At 45.5% G+C, this 18572-nt stretch overlaps 1 protein-coding gene across 4 annotated transcripts in view; it reads right to left on the reverse strand.

The window, feature by feature from the left end:
• Nucleotides 1–266: 266 nt before the first annotated feature.
• The window catches only part of FAT3 (FAT atypical cadherin 3), a 671242-nt gene continuing 652936 nt past the window's right edge, over nt 267–18572 (reverse strand). For 2 of the 4 annotated variants that reach the window (XM_045483653.1, XM_045483652.1), the window contains 6 exons: nt 15630–15783; nt 13045–13700; nt 9467–9580; nt 7109–7168; nt 6502–6537; nt 267–5869 (listed from right to left, as the gene is read on the reverse strand). In XM_045483653.1, coding sequence (XP_045339609.1) covers nt 5247–5869; nt 6502–6537; nt 7109–7168; nt 9467–9580; nt 13045–13700; nt 15630–15783 — 1643 coding nt within the window. In that variant the 3' untranslated portion in view covers nt 267–5246. The remainder of the gene's footprint in view (nt 5870–6501; nt 6538–7108; nt 7169–9466; nt 9581–13044; nt 13701–15629; nt 15784–18572) is intronic. The other 2 variants (XM_045483655.1, XM_045483654.1) reach the window with 1 other exon arrangement.

Consider the following 18572-nt stretch of genomic DNA (forward strand, 5'->3'; position numbering starts at 1 on the left):
CCAGTGGAAGTCTCTCTGGCGATAAGAAGTGTCTGAAGAAAACGCCATCCCCTGCAAAATATGACTAAGTTCCACATGAGTAATTAACTGGAGGCGAATAAAAGGAAGCACTTAAAAAGGGTCAACACAATTGCTAGTTTCATTTTTTTGTTTTTTTACTTGAAAACGTGTTTTAACCATCAAATTTTGGCAATTACAAACCTGTACACTGTTGGGTTGTTTTTTTGTAGTTTTTGTTTTTGGCCGTCTTTTTGTTGTTGCTGATGTTTGTTTTTCTTTCTTTCTTCTTCTTCTTTTTTTTAATTTTTTTTTTTAGAAAAAGAACACAAGACTGAATACTGCCAACAGCAATATATGCAGAAACAATCCATTTCCATAAGGGATAAGATTCACTTGAAGTGCTAGCTTCCCCCTTTGCATAAGGTTTGGTATGTGATGTGTGTGCAAGTTCAGGGGAGTGCGCGTGCGTGTATGTAAAGAAATGACATACTTCATCTGAATTTGAAATGACGTAAAAATCAGGTATTTAGTAACTGGGTAAACACATTTGTTTTAAAAAATGTCAATTACAAACATCTTCTTGGAAACAGAGAAAGTTAAATGAAAACAGTAGAACCAAAGAAAGGTTACAGTACATTTTGAAATGATTAAAAAACATCATTTGCAAATCTAAAATCCTGTGTGTGTGTGTGTGTGTGTGTGTGTGTGTGTGGTTATCTCAAAAGTGGCAGACCAACAGCATGGGTGACTTAGAATTATATTCGACCCCCCGAAATTAAAGCATCCTGATAGGCATCAAATACAGTATCTACAAAAGCCTGGAAAATTGAAACCATTATATACAATTTTATAAACATTTGAAACACCAAAACATACATCTTTTACAAACCAGCCTGTTTGTAACAGGTAAATTTACAAGACAATCTCTCTGATACAGTGCTTAAAAAGAACTGCTTCCATTTCCTGAACATGTTTGTCACCTCCCCAAATGCAGTAGTATGGGCTCAGAGTTGTTACGTGGTAGCAATTCAGGTATTTGTTTGCCGGAAGGGTGCTGCGGTCCATACCAATGGGTCCCAACACGCTTCGAATGACTGTACGATTCTCCAGTGCATCTCCAACACTGGAAGAGACTAATTATGGCCTTTGTGTATTATTACATACTTGTAATTATTGCTTTTCATTATTACATAAGGAAAGAAAATCTTACTCTTTTCCTACCTCTTAGCCAGCTGGCTAAATAGTAACTGATGCCAAATCCACAAATGGTGACTCTAAACCCTAGAATTACGCAGCCAGAAGCTTAAAGCCATTGTGGATTTCCACCAGAATAATGTGCAGTTGAAGGTCGCGGGACAAAAACCAGCATAAACACGTAACCGCCTTCTCACAGACCACACAAAATGAGGACTCTGGAGTAGGGCCTCTTCGAACCTCCATTTCTCATGGTGTGAAACTAGAAACACGAAACATAAAAGCCTAACCACGTTAGCAGTATCCGTGCACTGGGAGGGCAGAAGTGGGGAAAAACCAGACAATTACCTGGACAGCCCCTGCAAAACGAACGCTACATCTTCCTGAATTCGTTCCCAGGGAGGTGAGTTCTGCATCTTGTGCGATTCACTGTGGTGATCTCTTTTCTCAAGTCCCCTGACTTTGATTACGTAGACACGGCATTAGTAGGGGCAGTGGGTGGGGTGGGGGTGGGAAGAAGTAGGAGTTGGCCAGTGGTATAGATCTTTTACTAGCTTTTTCCCAGTCTGCGCTGGTGACTCCCAAGGGCGGCTCCAGACACGTTCCAGGAATGCATCATAAATTCCCTTTCCAGGCCTTCAAACTGATTGTCTGACGGGGTAAACCTCAAATGCATAGACTTGACCTGCTCTTACTGCTACTACTGGGTCTTCGACAATGGCATTTCACGAATGGGCAGGACGTGAGTAAACGGAAAGCTGGCACGGTATGGAACTCAGCAGCAAAATACTTGCAGAAGAAAGCAAATGAACACGTACCTTACTCATCTTTTACAGCCCCATCGCTTCTGCTACGACAATGCTATGACATTAGCTGCTTTCAACCTAACCAGAATGTGTGCCATACAGGTAAAGTGCCTACAACAGGCTATGGAAAATGGCTTCTAGGAGGTAGCACATACATGTTAGAAAAAAGGGAAAGACATTTCCTGGCTTACATATTTTCCATGTGGTTCATCATGGAGGAGGGGGCAGGAACAAACATCAGGACTGGTAGGGGGGAAGAAAAAAGAAAAACAAAAATGCATCCAGTAGGTAACATTATAATCAAAGTTTCACTATAATTGATGCCTGGTCTGAGCTCCATTCTGTAATTATCATTCCAGCTTCACTTTAGAAAACATTCATTTGGTAAAAGCAGCATTTTGATAAATGTCCAAAGAAAAGTGTGAATTCTGTAACTGAATCCTTCCTAGGGGAGCTGCAAGCAAGCAGGAGATCCTAAGGCTTCCATGAACTCTCTTTTCTAGTGTATTCCAAAGCAGGATTGTGGGAGGTCAACAGAAGCAGGCAGATACCATATCCCAGGAAGGTTAGTGGTGAGCAGTGTTCTATAGAAAGCATCTTGGCAGAATGATGCGTTCTAGTCCCTGTTCAGCTATTTAACTTCCTGCGTGAGCTCGGTCAAGTCTCGTCGCCTCTCCAGCCATGTTTCCTCTTTATAAAACAAGAGGGTTAGGCAAGCGGATTTTAAGGACCCTTCCAGCTCTTTGAATCAGCAGTCACCCCACCTAATTCCACATTGGCCTAACTACAAACCATTTTGTAACCTACGGGGAAATCCAGTTATCCCCAAAGGGAAAAGATGCCATGTGTTCAAAGGTAATGAATCACGACATAACACATGCTCGTCTGGTATACATTTAGCTGCAGAGAATCAGGGGAAGATATGCTGAAGAAAGAGGTATTTTATATAGGCCAGAGCAAAGAGTGGGCACAATTTTCTTGGGTGACTTCACGACTGCATTAAGATCTATTTACTCCTTCATTACCGTGTCAGTCAGGCATTCTCCCTGGAGGAGATGCTGGGTAAGCAGTAGTGAGCCGTCGGCATTAATGTCGCTGTAATGTTTCCTGGGGGCAAGAAATGAATTGTTGGTTTTACTTTGATGGTTTTTATGTCATTGCGTTATTAACAGCGTAGCGGTGATTCTATTCTAGACCATTAGTTCATCGTTTTCTCCGTGATTCTTGCAAATGTGCTTCTTCTATAAGAAAAATACCAAAGACTTTATTCTCCAAAGCAGCCTCAGTGAAATTCATTTATTTCAAGACCACAGTGCGGATAATGCTTCCACGAGTAGGTCTGACCAAGAGACGGGAAGAGGAGAAAAGCCGAGGAATCTGTGAGGTGTCTCATGTACTCAGGAAGCTTGGGAATGGAAAGGAATTTTTTTTTTTTTTTTACAACGAACTTCAGCAACACTGACTCCTACTAAACACAACTGAAGCAACTAAAGATGTGTCTGAGTGGATGATACACAGATTCAGGACAGTACAATTGACACGCCAATGCCATATGTCGCCAGAAACTGTGGACACAGAGATTTGCTCATGAAGCAGCTAGTGCAAATGTGCATTTATTTACCATGGCCACTGTGCACGTGGCCATAATCCGATTGAAGCAAAAGAGGAAAGTCCGTCAACTTGGTAACTTTAAGCTTCGAGTACTGGGTTATTCTATTTCTGGTGGAATGATTCTCCTGTCAATTTTGGAAACTCATATGGCTCAAGCCCACGTGTCAGAAGAGAGGAGAACCCCAGGGTGTGATCAAGCATTACACATTTTTCAAATGAGAGTTTAGTTCTGGAAAATGATAACAAAATATTATTCTTTAAAAAGCACAGTTTTGTTTTAAGTTAATATAAATGGCAGGCAGTACCAAAATAAAGTTAACTGAACCGGAGCAAAATATGGCATTTTGCGTTTCTCTGACATTGTAGCGATCGGAGAAACTGAAAGACCTGCCTCGCTGGCAGGGTGTTCAACACGATTTGTATCCTAAACTCTTCACGTCAGCTTTCCTCAAGAGCAGCCTTATTGAGTGCAAGCACATATTTGTACATAGGCCCAGACACACGCACTATTATAATTTGTACACAAGAGCTAATCTTTCTCCTTTTCCAAACGTAATTGCATTTATAGCGAGGATGCTACCAATTTAGGATAACACTTAGATTTTTGTCTGCATTAGCAAGAATTGTGATTATCCAGCTGAAAACTTTGAAAGGATGTTTCCCTTTTTCCTCCTGAATTTGAATTCTGCTTAAACCTCTGAATACCTCTCATTCTAGAGAACAATGCTCTAAAGTACACCTTTTGTTTGTTTTTTTGTCTTTTGTTTTTTCTTTTTCTTCCCTGATTCTCAGAACAAAGGCCAATGTCTGCAGCAATATTAAAATTGTAGCGAGAGCCAGGAATATTTCTGGAAAACACAAAACAGATAATCACATTCTTTCTAATGTGTGAACACTGTTAACCTTCTCCCCAACCCACAAAAGCGAGCCCACATATCCTCATATTTCCCTCCACCGATACCCTTCTCAAAGATCATAAAGCCCAACTATATTATATTGGATGCTTAACACAAACAAACAAAAATAACTAAGCATACAAACCATATTACCCAAACCTAATTTTATAGCTGAAAATTGGACAGCTTATTAAAGAAAAATAGAGTTGATTTTAAAGGCTTCAGCCCATTTTCTTGTCTGTTTTTTTATTTATTTAATATTTGTTTCTCTTTTCTTTTGCCTAAGAGACTAACTTTTCTGACCATCATAACTACTGTTTTAACCCCCCACCCCCCATTGGCTCAAAATTACATGCAACAATGCCTCTTTCTGCTTGCCAGTCGTTAATACTGCCGGCTCTGCCGTAACCCTTTCCAGGTCCCAAATACTGCACAAAGCCATACAAGATAGGCTGTATAACCCAATGGGTGGAGTTGATTCGCCCTGTAGAAACTCGGTGCCCGGTCTTGGCTGTGAACGCAGGTACCTACTGCAAGGCTCTCCATCACCCCCAAGAAACAATCGGAGCCTTTCTTTCTGCCTAGCTGGAGTGGAGCTTGCCCGTGACAGCAGGACTTGTGAAGAAGTTCCCAGCGGCAAACAATGTGTTTCTTTCCGGCTGCAGGCCGTGGAGACGCGAGCCCGGCCAGCCTCCTTCCGCAGTTCAGCCACAGACAGGGCTACGGCGCCCGCCGCCGTCTACACCTGGGTCTGGTGCTGAGTCTCCATAAAAGGAATGTGCAGGCTGGCGAGGCTGAGCTCGCCCACGCTCTCGTAGTCACTCATGGCTGCTTCGGAATCGTCGAAGCCGCAGCTGGCCGACACATCCGAGGACGAGGTGCCTCTGGAATTGTGCAAGGATAGAGACACGCTGTCTGCTGGGCCGGCCGTCTCTGCGCCCTGGTTCATGCTCACAGCAAAAGTACTGAATTCACAGGCCGCAGGCGGGCCCACCAAATCCGTGTCGTTGGGGAATGGGTGGGGAGGGAGATACTGGCTGGGGTGGAACTGAGGCCGTCTCCTGCAGTCCGGGCTCAGGGTGCTGGCTAGTGAGACGGGCTGGGAAGGGGGCAGGGCCTCGTACTGGTCTGGGAAATCCTCTGGCAGGGGAGGGGGCAGCTGGTCTTGATTCAGGAACTCCTCTTCATGGGGGGGTGGGTACTCGCTGTCGATGTCATAGCCGCCCAGGTAGTAATCGCTCTCCAACTCCCGAGTACTGCCCTGGTGTGCAGACCCTCCCTCCTGGTTCTCATAGTTGGGCACTTCCTCTATGTCCGACAGGCGGGCCCCGGGCATCCAGTCAGAGGTGTCCCAGTGGTAGGCTGTGGGACAAAAGCGGTGACAGTTAATTTCCTCCAGTCTGGAGCCGGGGCAGGGCTCGGAAAGGAGCAGAGGAGGGACCTGACATGCAATTGACATCCAAGAGACCCTGAGATGCCGGGGGTCAAGTGCATGCTCCTTACAAGGGTTCTATGAGGGACCAGCCATGCTCTGGCCCTGGGACAATGAGGGGATGGCGACTGTAAGAGATGGTGCCTGGTTTTGCAAGGCCTCACACTCAGCCATGCCAGAAGGGACGGCCAGCCAGGGCATGCTGAGGAAACATAAGTTCCAGCACCCCCTCCCTCTATTCCCTCTTCCTTTCCACACGCTAAATGCAGAGCGAGGCTGGCAGCATGCTCCCAGAGGGAGGGGTACATGGGCCATACTGTGGTCCACAGAAGGCAGGGAGATGCATTGCACATCGATGAACCGCACACGCAGTGGGGAGGCTGGGGGTGGGATGCTGGAGGGGCTTTCACCTCCCGATGCCAAGCACACAAGACACCTGGAACATGCAAAATTCAGATCAAAGAAACACAGGAAAGACGGAGGCAAAGGGACACAGTAAGAACAAACTCGGCAATTCAAAAGGCATTAAGTAAATGTGATGCTGGGGTCATGGCAGAGTCACCTCGGTTGTAGTTTTGTCCTTGATCCATGACAGACACTGTTTAAATACAAAGTAAGAGGTAAACCAGGTAATCCAAGCCATGTGAAGAGGGTAAAACAGAACATCTTAGATGACTTAAAAAAACCATGCTCCTGTTTCTCCTCATTGTTATTTAGGAAACAAAAAGATAAATCCCATCTATACCTGGCCCCAATTGTATTAAGTCACTGATAAAAGTTACCTCATTGAAACCAATCCCCCCAGGATTATAGCTTTGAATGAGACCTTAAGTATTTCCAGCTCATAATAGGTGCTCACTGGATACATGTTGAATATAAGAAGGAATTTAGTAGCAATCTGGATTCCAGATGATTGGGTGCTCTTCTCTTAGAAGGGATTTTATTAAAAAAAAAAAAAAAAAAAGACTACCCCAACTATTTAAACACTTATGAACTAGATTTTTTTTCCTTCAAAATTGTAAAATTCACTCCAATCTCTAAAGAAACATCCGGTGTCCCCTCAGTTACCAGCTGATTAAAATCACCCCTAGATCCAAGTAACAAGGAAGCCCTATATCCAAAAGGATAACTCTACACAAAGAAATGCTATTGAAGAAAAAAGTAAATACCTTCATTCTCTATAGTGTCAACTACATTGTTGACAAGCTGAATGACAGTCACAATGGATGCTTGTGGCCAGGAAAAGAAGATGGGGGGAAGGGAAGGACAGTTTCAGGTTAGTCACGTATTTCAGATATAAGTGAACTTCTCTTCACAACAATGGCAACAACAAAGACGTGTCATGCAAACACCCAAAGGCTCCCCAGTCTGTCCATTAGGCAGTGCTCCAGTGGACACTTTTATCTGGGAGTCCTGGGGCTACTTGGAACAGAAGGGAAACAGCAGCAAATCCGGGGCTAGTCCTTTGAAAGGCATGATCGGCAGGGATTGCTGGATCATAAATTCACACCCCATGGGCCGGCGAAATCAATCTAGGAAGGCAGTGGCTCATCAAGCTCATGGTAATTTCTCATTAATAACTCCCGAAGGCTCTCCAGGGAAGACCTCTCTATTCCCATGGATAATTATTTGTTGGTCAGCCATGCTGCTCCAAACCAAATGCCAGTGACGGAGGACAACCTTTGCAGGACTGAAGGCTTCACACTGTACATGAAGCCACTGATAGCCTAGAACAACCCAGAGCCCAGCTTCTACCAGTGAAGCATGAACAGAAGTCAGTATCTGGCCTCCGAAACAGTTAGAATCTGGGAAGGGGAATTCTGTGATCTGCACGGGTTGATTTAGCACCTGACAGCAGCAGCTCGTGGAGAGGTGATCCTGCTTAAAATTAACTTGTTGACAATTCCTAACGCCACACCCTTGAGTCCGGACCAACCCAGAATGTTAAGCAGGAAAGGCCAAACATGTGAGCTTAAGGGCACACGTAGCAGAGCCCGTGAGCATAGTCAACCAGGTATCATGCTGGAGCTCTGCCTGGAGTTTGGAAACTGTATGTTCTTGGGTGCTTCTCTCTAAAATGCAAACCAGGGGCCCCTGGGTTTGGTTAAGCGTCTGATTTTGGCTCAGGTCATTACCTCACGGTTCATGTGCCGACAGCTCAGAGCCTGGAGCCTGCTTTGGATTCTGTGTCTCCCTCTCTCTCTCTGCCCCTCCCCAACTCATGCTCTGTCCCTTTCTCAAAAATAAATAAACATTTAATAAATGCAAACCAGCAATAACTTATCTTCTGGTTGGGATGAGGGAAAGAGTAAGCATAAAGGCAAACGATCTGGAGGCGTGCCCTTGACTTTCTGAAGATGGTCAGAAGAGATCCACTGTTCTATGGTTTGTTATCCCAGCAGTCACATACACTAGGCTTCTGCACCTCTAAGGAGTGCCGGGTATTAGAGTGGAAGACATTTGGGGATGAAGGTGATGGAAGTAGACTATTTTACTTCTAAGATTGCTTCTATAGCTTTGGAGCTCACCTGTTCCTATATTTACCTGCGTGGGAGGGCGGGTAAACACTATGTTGTTTTCATCTTGTACTTCTGGGTACAAAATACCCAGCATAGGGTGCAGCACATAAGAGAAACTCAGCATGGGTTTATGGGTTGTATGATCACATTAATTAATAAATATTACATTTTTGCCAATTGCTTATTTATGGGAAAATGAAGTGAGGTGTAGACTACGGTAATGCTAACTGTCTCTGAGGATGACCATTTGAAATTGTTCTTGATTCACCGCTATATAGTGAGCTCTCACTGCTTTTTGACCATTTCTGCTTCATCTCCTGGCCCAGAGAGGCCAAGCCATCCTCCAAAGCTGGTTCCTCATCTCAGAAAACCCAGTGGTACCCTCTCCGTGAATGTAAGTTCACAACAGGTAGTGGTAGCAGCTCTGGAGTGTCAGTGAGGTCCAGGCACCACATGGAATTTCGTGCAACATATTGGGTGTATCAGGTGTATGTGCATTTTTCTAAGGAGCTGGTCCATAGTCACAGTACTCACAGATACTCCGAAGACCCATGACCCTAGATGATTATCAGGAGACTTCAAGTGAAATAGGATGCCACTTTCATGGAATGAGGGTGTGTGGGAAGGAGGTCTTACTCCTAATTTCTCATGAATGGGGAATTTGGATATACAGTGAAGAGTGAAGAGATCACCAGTAGTAAAATTAAAAAAAAAAAAAAAAGTCACAGTTTTCTAGAGAGTGTCATCTGGGATGAGGTGGCTCCATTACGAAAAAAAAAAAGTCAGAGGATGCATTATCAGAGGTCAGGGAATTTTGTCACCCTCTGATATGGACCCCTGGCCTGCCCACAGCTGCAGCTCAATAGGTCCTCCCTCAGCAATGACCTCTAACAGTGGGGTCAACCAAAACGCTGATGAACGCGCTCACGAGTCCATGATCGGGTCACCATTGACCGCCCGCACAGAAGGCAGAACCCACCTAGGGGAACACATCTACAAACTGCTTACCATTGTCGTCGCCAGAATCTGACTGGAAGGAGCTGAGAGACTGAACTTCAGAGTTGCTGCCTTTATTACTGCCTGCAAAGCAGGTCACTTCTCCCGGATCATCAACCCCTTTGTCTTTGCGGACAGCCGGAGAGAAAGCAGAAATGACACTGGTTACCTTGTGCGTATTTCTGGCCTTCCCACCCCCAGAGTTCACTTCTCAGAGCTCTTTCATTTGCTTCGAGAAAATAATTTAGCTCCACAATAGAAAACTGATTGTGCCACTGGGGGCAAAGGTCTGTCAATCAAGTGATTTACATTATGGATTCGGAACCCTTAACCCATGGTAAATGAGCTTGCAAAGAGCTGACAGCTGAAAGTGGCTGTTCCCTCCTCAAAGTGAGGCGACTAAGTGAAGAGTTGAAGGCAGGATGAAGTGGCTGTGTTGCTCTTTGCCATTCAGAGTTAATTTAAATCATTTACATGAACCGACGTGGTGTCAACACCAGGTTAAATGAGATTACTTATAAAATAGGGGTATAAATATTTTATAGGCAAGAATGCCATTCCATTCATCCAAACTTCCATCTCTGGGGAGCAAGTGGCTTTCTCAGCTTCGCCTCCTAGAGGGCAGCGTCACATCGGTTTTGGGAATGACGGCGGTTCTGCACTGTGTGTGGTAGAGGGGCAGCCAGCAGTGTGGACGTGCTCTTATCTACACACTTCCTCCTTTTGGCTATGCAAAGACAGCCTGAACAACACATACACACACACACACACACACACACACACGCTACAGGGCTATTTTCTTATTTGATGGACTAAAGGAAGCAATAAAAACAACCCATATTTTGAAGTTGTCAAGTAAAAAATGAATTAGTCGCCTAGAGATTGTCTCGCTGGCTAACCCTGCCTTGCTTAACAAAGAAGGGAATCTACTCAATAAAAACACAACAATACTTTGGGGGGAAATGTGAGTTTTGGCCTGAGGTAGATTCTGTAAATAAAGCTGTCACGTTATGAAGCGAGTGGAGGAAAAACGGTCACCAGGAAAACCTTCAAATCATCGCGTAACACGATGGGAAGAAGAGACGGCGACTTGTGATTGAGGGAGCAGTTGTCCCTCTTTGTGAGTGCAGAAATCACTGTTTCTTCCACAAAAGGTGATGTCAGTATCGGACGCTGGGGCTCCACACCTGCTGTCAGACACTGAAGCCACAGCAGAACGATGAGGTGGATAAACAGCTGATGTGAGTGGAGAGAGACGCCTGAGAGAATCTGCCTCCCAACAGCCACACCGCAAAAACATACGAAGGTGTGCCTCAGAAAAGCACCGAGTGAGGCCCTTCAGCTTAACCCCGGACACTAGGAAGGAAACAACAAATGATCCACCCTGGTGCATGCCGTGTATGTAACTTCTTTCTCCACTTCCTTTATTCAACCTCCTCTTTCTTCATTGTTAAATTAAAAAAGAGCCTTTCTAATAGCTGGTGGATTGGTGAGGTTTTCTTAGAGACTAACTCTACAGATCATTTGACAGGGAATGACTAAAATCCAAGGGCAATGACTGACAATATAGGAGTGTCTCACAGAGAGGCAGAATCAGCAGATAGTGTGGTTGGGGCAGCCCTAAAAAGAACAGAAGCCCCCTCCTCGATATCAGGAGTCTCTCTCCCTCTTTCCTGCTAAAGCTCCCAGGAGCGGTGTTGGTAAGAGCACAGGCTGTGTGTCCGGATGCGCCAGGTCCTCGTCCTCACCCCTCTTTTTACTAGCTCCTTGTCCTCAAGCTGCTCATTTCACCCCTCCGCGCCTCCCCTTGGGTGCCCATGTGGGCATGTGTGAGGCTTTAAGGAGACCCAATATACATTGATGGTGGCATGGGCTGCCTCTGTCTTCTCAACAAATCTCTTCGTCCTTAACGTCTGCATTCTGGATTCTGTCCTGATGACTTGCTGAAATATCTTCTGATGTCTAAGAATCTTCCAGGTGTCTGGTACAGTATATTGTGTTTTCAAGGCTGTGTCTTTCCTGATGGTTTCACAGTACTCAACCCAGCTAACCTTAATGATGGTCTTGGCTTCCACACAGCTGCCCCGTCGTCTTCCTCTGCTCTCTTTTCTGTCCCTTCCTGGCCTCTCCCTTCTGTCACCTCCCACACGTAGGCATCTCCAAATTCTTTTGGAGGCCCATTTTGACCATCCTTTCTTTGTTCTTGTTCCCTCAGTGAGTTCACCCCTCCTAGAGATTCAACCATCCTGCATGCAGATGATGTCCAAACTTTCATCTCTAGCCTCACCTTTCTCCTGAATAACACAGCCAGACACCTGTCAGGTAACCCTCATGTGCCCTTTATACTCATCAAGCTGCTTCCTGCTTCTGGAAGGCCCTCTCCAATAGTTTCCTACCCAAATCTTACTTATGCTTGAAGACACAGCAGAAATTCCCCCTTTCTCTACAAAGATGCCCTTACCTCTGGGGCTGCATATGCTCTCCAGCTCCATTTGAAAGCAGCCTCCCCTGTACCCTCTACCCCAACATGCATCATAGTACTAAAACCCCAGCCTTTGGAAATTCCTACTCCCAGGGCATCTCTGCTGCTGAAATATATGGCCATTTGGCCTGATGAAAAGTCATAGGTTACAAGAGAGCTTGCGTTAGCTTCATCCTGACCGGTGTTAGGGCAGGGGAAACAATCACCATCGCTCAATTAGATGTTCACAGAAGCTAGCTAACTGATCTCTGTTTTCTTTCCTCTTTGGTCCTTCTTAGTCTGGTCTCCATGGATCAGCCAGAGCCATCTTTTAAAAATGTAAGTTTGACCATGTCACTCACCTGCTTAAAGACCTGCACTGATGTTGCCACTTTCCCTTGTTGCTCACCAATCCCCAACTACCTTGATCTCCTCTCTCTTCTTCAACATGTCAAGGTCTTTCCCACCACAGGGGCTTTGCACCTGTGGCTCTTTCCTTTGGCTACAATACTGCTGCATGAGGCCTAAAGGAGAGGGAAATACCACTATCCGGAGCGGACTTTTCCTGCCTTGCGGTTCACCCTCTTGTTTCATGGACCGTGCATTCCAGCCGAACAGAACGGTTTGCTTGTCTTCTCATTGTCTGGGTCCCTCCACCTTTCCCTGGACCTTTAATGTACCATGGTCCATTTCAAATATCCCTCTGTTCCTCTCAAGTCTTCACCCTAAGCTGAGAAATAGTCTCTTCTTCTGACCTGGAGGAACACGCTTTCTGTTTATCACTTAGGTCATTACACAGCTTGCATTACCAACAACGGTGTGCCATTATGAGTAGAGCATGGGTTTTAGAGCTGACAGCTCTGGGCTGGCCCACCCGCTCTGCTGCCTCTTGCTAGCTGTGTGACCTTGGGGACCTTATGCATTCTCTCCCAGCCTCATTTTCCCCATCTGTAAATGCGGTAAGAACCATATCAGTTTTTCTGAACAGTCAATGCCAGGACACGTCACAACGACTGCTCTGTGCAGGCGGGTTCTCTCTCCTTTCCCTGCTTTCCTTCCACAGTGCCAGACCACAGCTTCCCCAGTGACCCTAGAGGGATGAACAGACACACTATGGCTTCCTACTCACTGTCGGTTCCTGCATCCCAGCCATTCTTGCGGATGGAATCGCAGTCGGAGCGGCAGGGCGACACGGCGGGGAGGTTGGGGGCCACGCTGCACACGACCACACCGCGCCTGGCGGTCAGGATGCGCGGCGACTCAGGGTGGAACGTGGTCATCTCCTGGTGCTCGCCGCCCAGCCCGTCCACGATCTTATCCAGGTTGCTCCTGGAGTCGCTCTGGAAGCACGGCGTGTAGGCCATGGGGCGCACGGGCACCTGCGGGGGCCCCACCTCCTGGTAGATGTTGCGGCCGTCCCCGCCGCCCCGCAGGTTGCGGAACGGGATGCCGTTGCTCTTGTTGAGCAGGGCGGCCGTGGCGGGGTCCTGCACCAGCGTGATGTTGTTGCGCGAGTAGTTCTTGCGGAAGACCTTCTTGCGGAAGACGATGAAGAGGATGACCAGGATGAAGATGACGAAGAGGACCACTGCGATGCCGATGAGCTCCTCCTTGCCCACGTACGAGTGGCCGGCCTGGATGTTGGGCACGACCACGGGACGCAGTCCGCAGTACTGGCCCACGTAGCCCGGCGTGCAGTTGCAGACGAAGGAGCCGAACACGTTGACGCAGGCGCCCCCGTTCTCACACTCCTCCCGCTCGCACTCGTCCACGTCCTCCTCACACCTTGGGAGAAAACACAGAACCCTTCTCAGACAGCAAGGCGCGCCTCCATTCCCAACCGCCTTCCTTATCAGAAAGCACAGAGCGCAAAGGGCACGTGGAGCGTGACAAAAACAGAGTGAGGGTGTGCGAGTGCGTGGGAGGTGGCTGGGCACCTCTGTGTGTGTGTGGGGGGGGGAGGGGTGACCTGAGTTGTCATGGGAAGTTAAGGGATTTCTCCCAAGAGGATGGCTCCCAGACCCTAGCCAGATGGGAGCAGGGCAAAGACTGGTGGGGGTGGGGGAGAGGAGAGAAGGAGCAGAAAGGAAGAACAGATGCTGTTGGAGAGGTACTGGTTTTCAAATCCTCGGGGCCAGGTGCGTTTCAGAATTTAAATTTTTGCAGTCTTAGAAACGTCATACAGTACATGGCTTTCATGCTCTGGCAGATACCCGCCCCACTGCTAGAACCGTGGCGCTGGCACGGGACCCACAATCAAATACGCCAGTGTTTCCACAATAAAACATACGGATATTCATTCTCAGTGAGAGAAATAAAGACTAGAAATAGTCTCAGAGCAGTTTTGGCTGGTTTTGTCACCAGATTAGTTTGCCACTAATTTATCCTTAACCCTTTTATTTCTTTGAGCTTTTGGGATTGTAGAATTGCAGAGAAGGAGCAGTGAACCTATATATCTTATGTAGAGTTTCCCAAGAGGAAGAAATCTTTGGTTCTGACATGTTCCTTCAACAGTTACTGTAATTTTTGGTCTCTCTGGGAACTGTGTGTGTGTGTTTGTGTGTGTGTGCACCCACACACAGGTGCATTAGAGGGCGTGGGCAAAATAGGGAGTAGGTGGGTAGGTACAGGGCTACATATCTATGTATTTTACAGGTTCTGTGCTTACGATAAAGGTTAATGCTAATACAGATTATCAGGAAAGAATGATTAAAGCATTCTAATGAAAAACAATTAAATCAATTTTATTCTCTTTAAAGCAATCCACGACTCACTTCAAGTATAATTACAAGGCAAAAACATCTGAGTCTTACTCTTTCTTAGTTTAACATTATGTGAGAACATGGACCTTCTTTCTCCTTCTTCATTTTTCTCTACTTCAGCAATTGATCTGATGTGTTCATTTAAAAGGCACGATCACTTATACCTTTGGTAATCCACCTTTTAAAATGTAGTCAAACGTCCCTAATTTGAACAGATTGAGGCCAGGTCATTTGGAAATTAGAATCACAGAGTATTTAAAAATAAATGCAGCTTTATTACTTTAAATTACATCCAACGATTCAAAGTCAGCTAAGTATTTCCTGGTAAAGTCCTCGGGAGATTTGCTTTAATGAATACATAAGACTGATCTGTAATTAGAATATCACTTGCTTGAGATTACATATATATACTTCTCAAACGATCAAGGATGGTTGGAAGTGGCATTTTACTAAGAGCTTAAACCATTCCCTTTCCATTTGGCTAACACTTTAATTTCCCTCATTTCTTGGGGGGAAAAAAAGGTATGCAAAGGAGAGGTATGTTTTAGTTTCTCAGAATGGTCATAAAACGTTAGGCAGTAGAGTCCAGTTAATGACTTTTGGGGACACGGGTAAGCATGTCTGCCTCAGAATGATACTGGAATTATTAGGGGTCATGGATGATTCCCTTTAAAAGAATTGTTTTCCTAATTAGAGAACATACGGCAATTATGTAAAAATTTGCAAATATAGGTAAGTATAAGGTAAAAAATGTAAATTACCAGTAACTCCATTACCCAGAAATAATCCCAGTTAAGATTTAAGCCATTTGTAAGCACTCTTTTCGTAGAGATATTAACCCTTTGCCTGGCCTGCTCGTGGTAAATCTTTTATCCCAGTTAGTTGTTTACTGTTTTGCTTTCTTAGGGACAAGAAGCGGCAGGGAGAAAGACTGTTGCACAATCTCACTTACGTGACTCCAGTGAGCCCAGCTTTGCAATTGCAGATGAAAGCGTTCCCTATTGGGTCGCAGGAGCCTCCATTCTGGCAGGGGTTTGGGAAGCAGGCTGTGATCTCAGACTCACAGTTTCTCCCGGTGAACTGTGAGAGACAGGTACACTGATAGCCTAGGGAGACAGAGGACCTCATGAGCCACAGATGCCACTGGCAGTGCTCAAAGAGTGCAGGGACTCGGCCACGATGCGCCCTCCTACTTCCTCCTAAACCAAATCTTTGGCATGGCCCAGGTTCCAAAGATGATTTTCAAATTGGTTACTTTTTAAAAGTTTATTTATTTTTGGGGGCGCCTGGGTGGCTCAGTCGGTTAAGCATCCGACTTCGGCTCAGGTCACGATCTCGCGGTCCTTGAGTTCGAGCCCCGCGTAGGGCTCTGTGCTGACCGCTCGGAGCCTGGAGCCTGTTTCAGATTCTGTGTCTCCCTCTCTCTCTGACCCTCCCCCGTTCATGCTCTGTCTCTCTCTGTCTCAAAAATAAATAAACGTTAAAAAAAAAAGAGACTGTTTCCGATTCTGTGTCTCCCTCTCTCTCTGCCCCTCCCCCGTTCATGCTCTGTCTCTCTCTGTCCCAAAAATAAATAAACGTTGAAAAAAAAATTAAAAAAAAAAAAAAAAAAAAGGGGCGCCTGGGTGGCGCAGTCGATTAAGCGTCCGACTTCAGCCAGGTCACGATCTCGCGGTCCGGGAGTTCGAGCCCCGCGTCAGGCTCTGGGCTGATGGCTCAGAGCCTGGAGCCTGTTTCCGATTCTGTGTCTCCCTCTCTCTCTGCCCCTCCCCCGTTCATGCTCTGTCTCTCTCTGTCCCAAAAATAAATAAACGTTGAAAAAAAATTAAAAAAAAAAAAAGAGAGAAATAAAAGTTTATTTATTTTTGAAACTGAGAGGAAGAGACAGAGAGAGGCTGAGAGAGAGGGAGGCAGAGAATCCCAAGCAGGCTTCGTGCTGTCAGCACAGAGCCTGATGCGAGACTCGAACTCATGAACTGTAAGATCATGACCTGCGCTGAAATCAAGAGTCAGATGCTTAACCCACTAAGCCACCCTGGCACCCCTCAAATTGTTATTTTGAACTTGGGACACATTTGCCACAAAAATGCCAAGTAACGGTTTGGATCCCCCGCTAGTTAATTGCACCGAATTAACCACATACCTAAATTCTAGCAAGAATGGTAAAAGACACCCAAGATTCCAAGAGCAGGGACAAAGACAGGGCGAAGATGCTTTGCCCAGCACACGACTACATAAAAGGCAGGATGTTTCCAGGGAGGAGAAGTCTACCATAGGTACAATGCTAGTTCGTTTCTGGAAGACCTCTCTCACCCCCGTGCCCTTTCTCCTTGGCTGAACACTTGCAATCCACCCCACTCCCCCACCTGGAGAGGAAACGAGGAGAGCACAGGTAAAATGATATATAGCAACTTAAATATATAGCAACTGAGCCTCAGTTTGACATACGCACAGGGAGATGGAAGAATCCCAGCCTTTACCCAGCTCCCATATTTGGATCCCGATTTTCACATCTTTGCCAACTTTCTCCACTCCTGAACCCATCATGAGGAAAGAGATAGTAATATCCCTACTGCAAAGAATATCAAGTATCAGAGTAGATAAGATTCTAAGAGGGCAATGGCATTATTTACCTCTCAGAGATAGAAGGGATGAATAATTAGTAAGGACTTTCTTTCTCCCTACTTACATTTTAAATTCCTTTTTTTTTTTTTAAATTAAAGCTATATATCCACATAGTAAGGAGTCAGTTCTACAAGTTCTGTTTTGTACAACAGCAGCTCCGCATCCCAGTGAACAGAAAAGTGGACCTTTGAACAACATGGGTTTGAACTTCGAAGGTTCACTTATGTGTGAATCTTTTGCAGTTTGGTACTGTGAATTTATTTTCTTCAGGAACTTAATACCATTTTCTTTTCTCTAGCTTACTTTATTGTAAGAATGCAGGATATAATACATATAACATACATATTATGTGTTAATCAACTGTTTATGTTATCAGTAAGGCTTCTGGTCAACAGTAGGCTATTAGGAGTTAAGTTTTGGGAGTCAAAAGGTATACCTAGTTTTTCAATTGTGTGGGGGTTCAGCGCCCCTCACCCCATTTTCTTCAGTGGTCAACTGTACTTATCGTTAATTCAACACAAAACTCTTCATGGACTAGGTCTTTCTGTGCTATCTCTGTTTCACTGGTGTTCTATATTTTCATCTCCTGGAGAAGTCTTTCCTCAAGGTCTGACTGGCTTCATCCTGAATAGTGCCCCCTCGTCCTGCTGTGGGGCTGCTGTCATGGGAACGCCCTCTGCTGGTCTGGAGCTAGTGTTTGTGGTATCACCTGTTTTCCTAATTTCTTGGCAGACTCTATTTCATCAGGACACATTCCACAGTAGCTTCCCGAGAAAGGGTTTACAGGAGGTCAATGTTGTGAGATCCTGCATAGCTGAACCCTACATTACTACTCCACTCTTTCCCCTCTCTGGTAGGTAGCGTACAAAATTCTGAGTAATTGCCTCCATGTGGCCTTTGAGAAATCCCAGGCCCTTTCGGTTCCTGAAGTGTGTACATGGCCTGGTTTCTTTTCCTCTCTGACAATGTGGAGGTTCTTCCCTTGGCCCCCAGCTTTCTGAGATTGCACAATGATATACTTTAGTATGGGTTTATTTCAACCAACACTGGGCACTTTGGGAAGTCCTGTTCTTTAACTTTGGGGACATTTCTTTCATTGTTTCACTGATGATTTATTTTCCTTTGTTTTCCTTGTTCTGTCTTTATGGAAGTTTTATGGTTTGGATCTCAGATCTCCTGAATCTTCCTCTATTTATTTTTCTTATGTTACATCTCTGTGGGTTTTTGCTGTATTTTCTGAGAGATTCTCATCTTCTGAAACAACTTCTAT

This window comes from Leopardus geoffroyi, chromosome D1, assembly GCF_018350155.1.
Source record: "Leopardus geoffroyi isolate Oge1 chromosome D1, O.geoffroyi_Oge1_pat1.0, whole genome shotgun sequence".
In the NCBI taxonomy this organism is placed as follows: Eukaryota; Metazoa; Chordata; class Mammalia; order Carnivora; family Felidae; genus Leopardus; species Leopardus geoffroyi.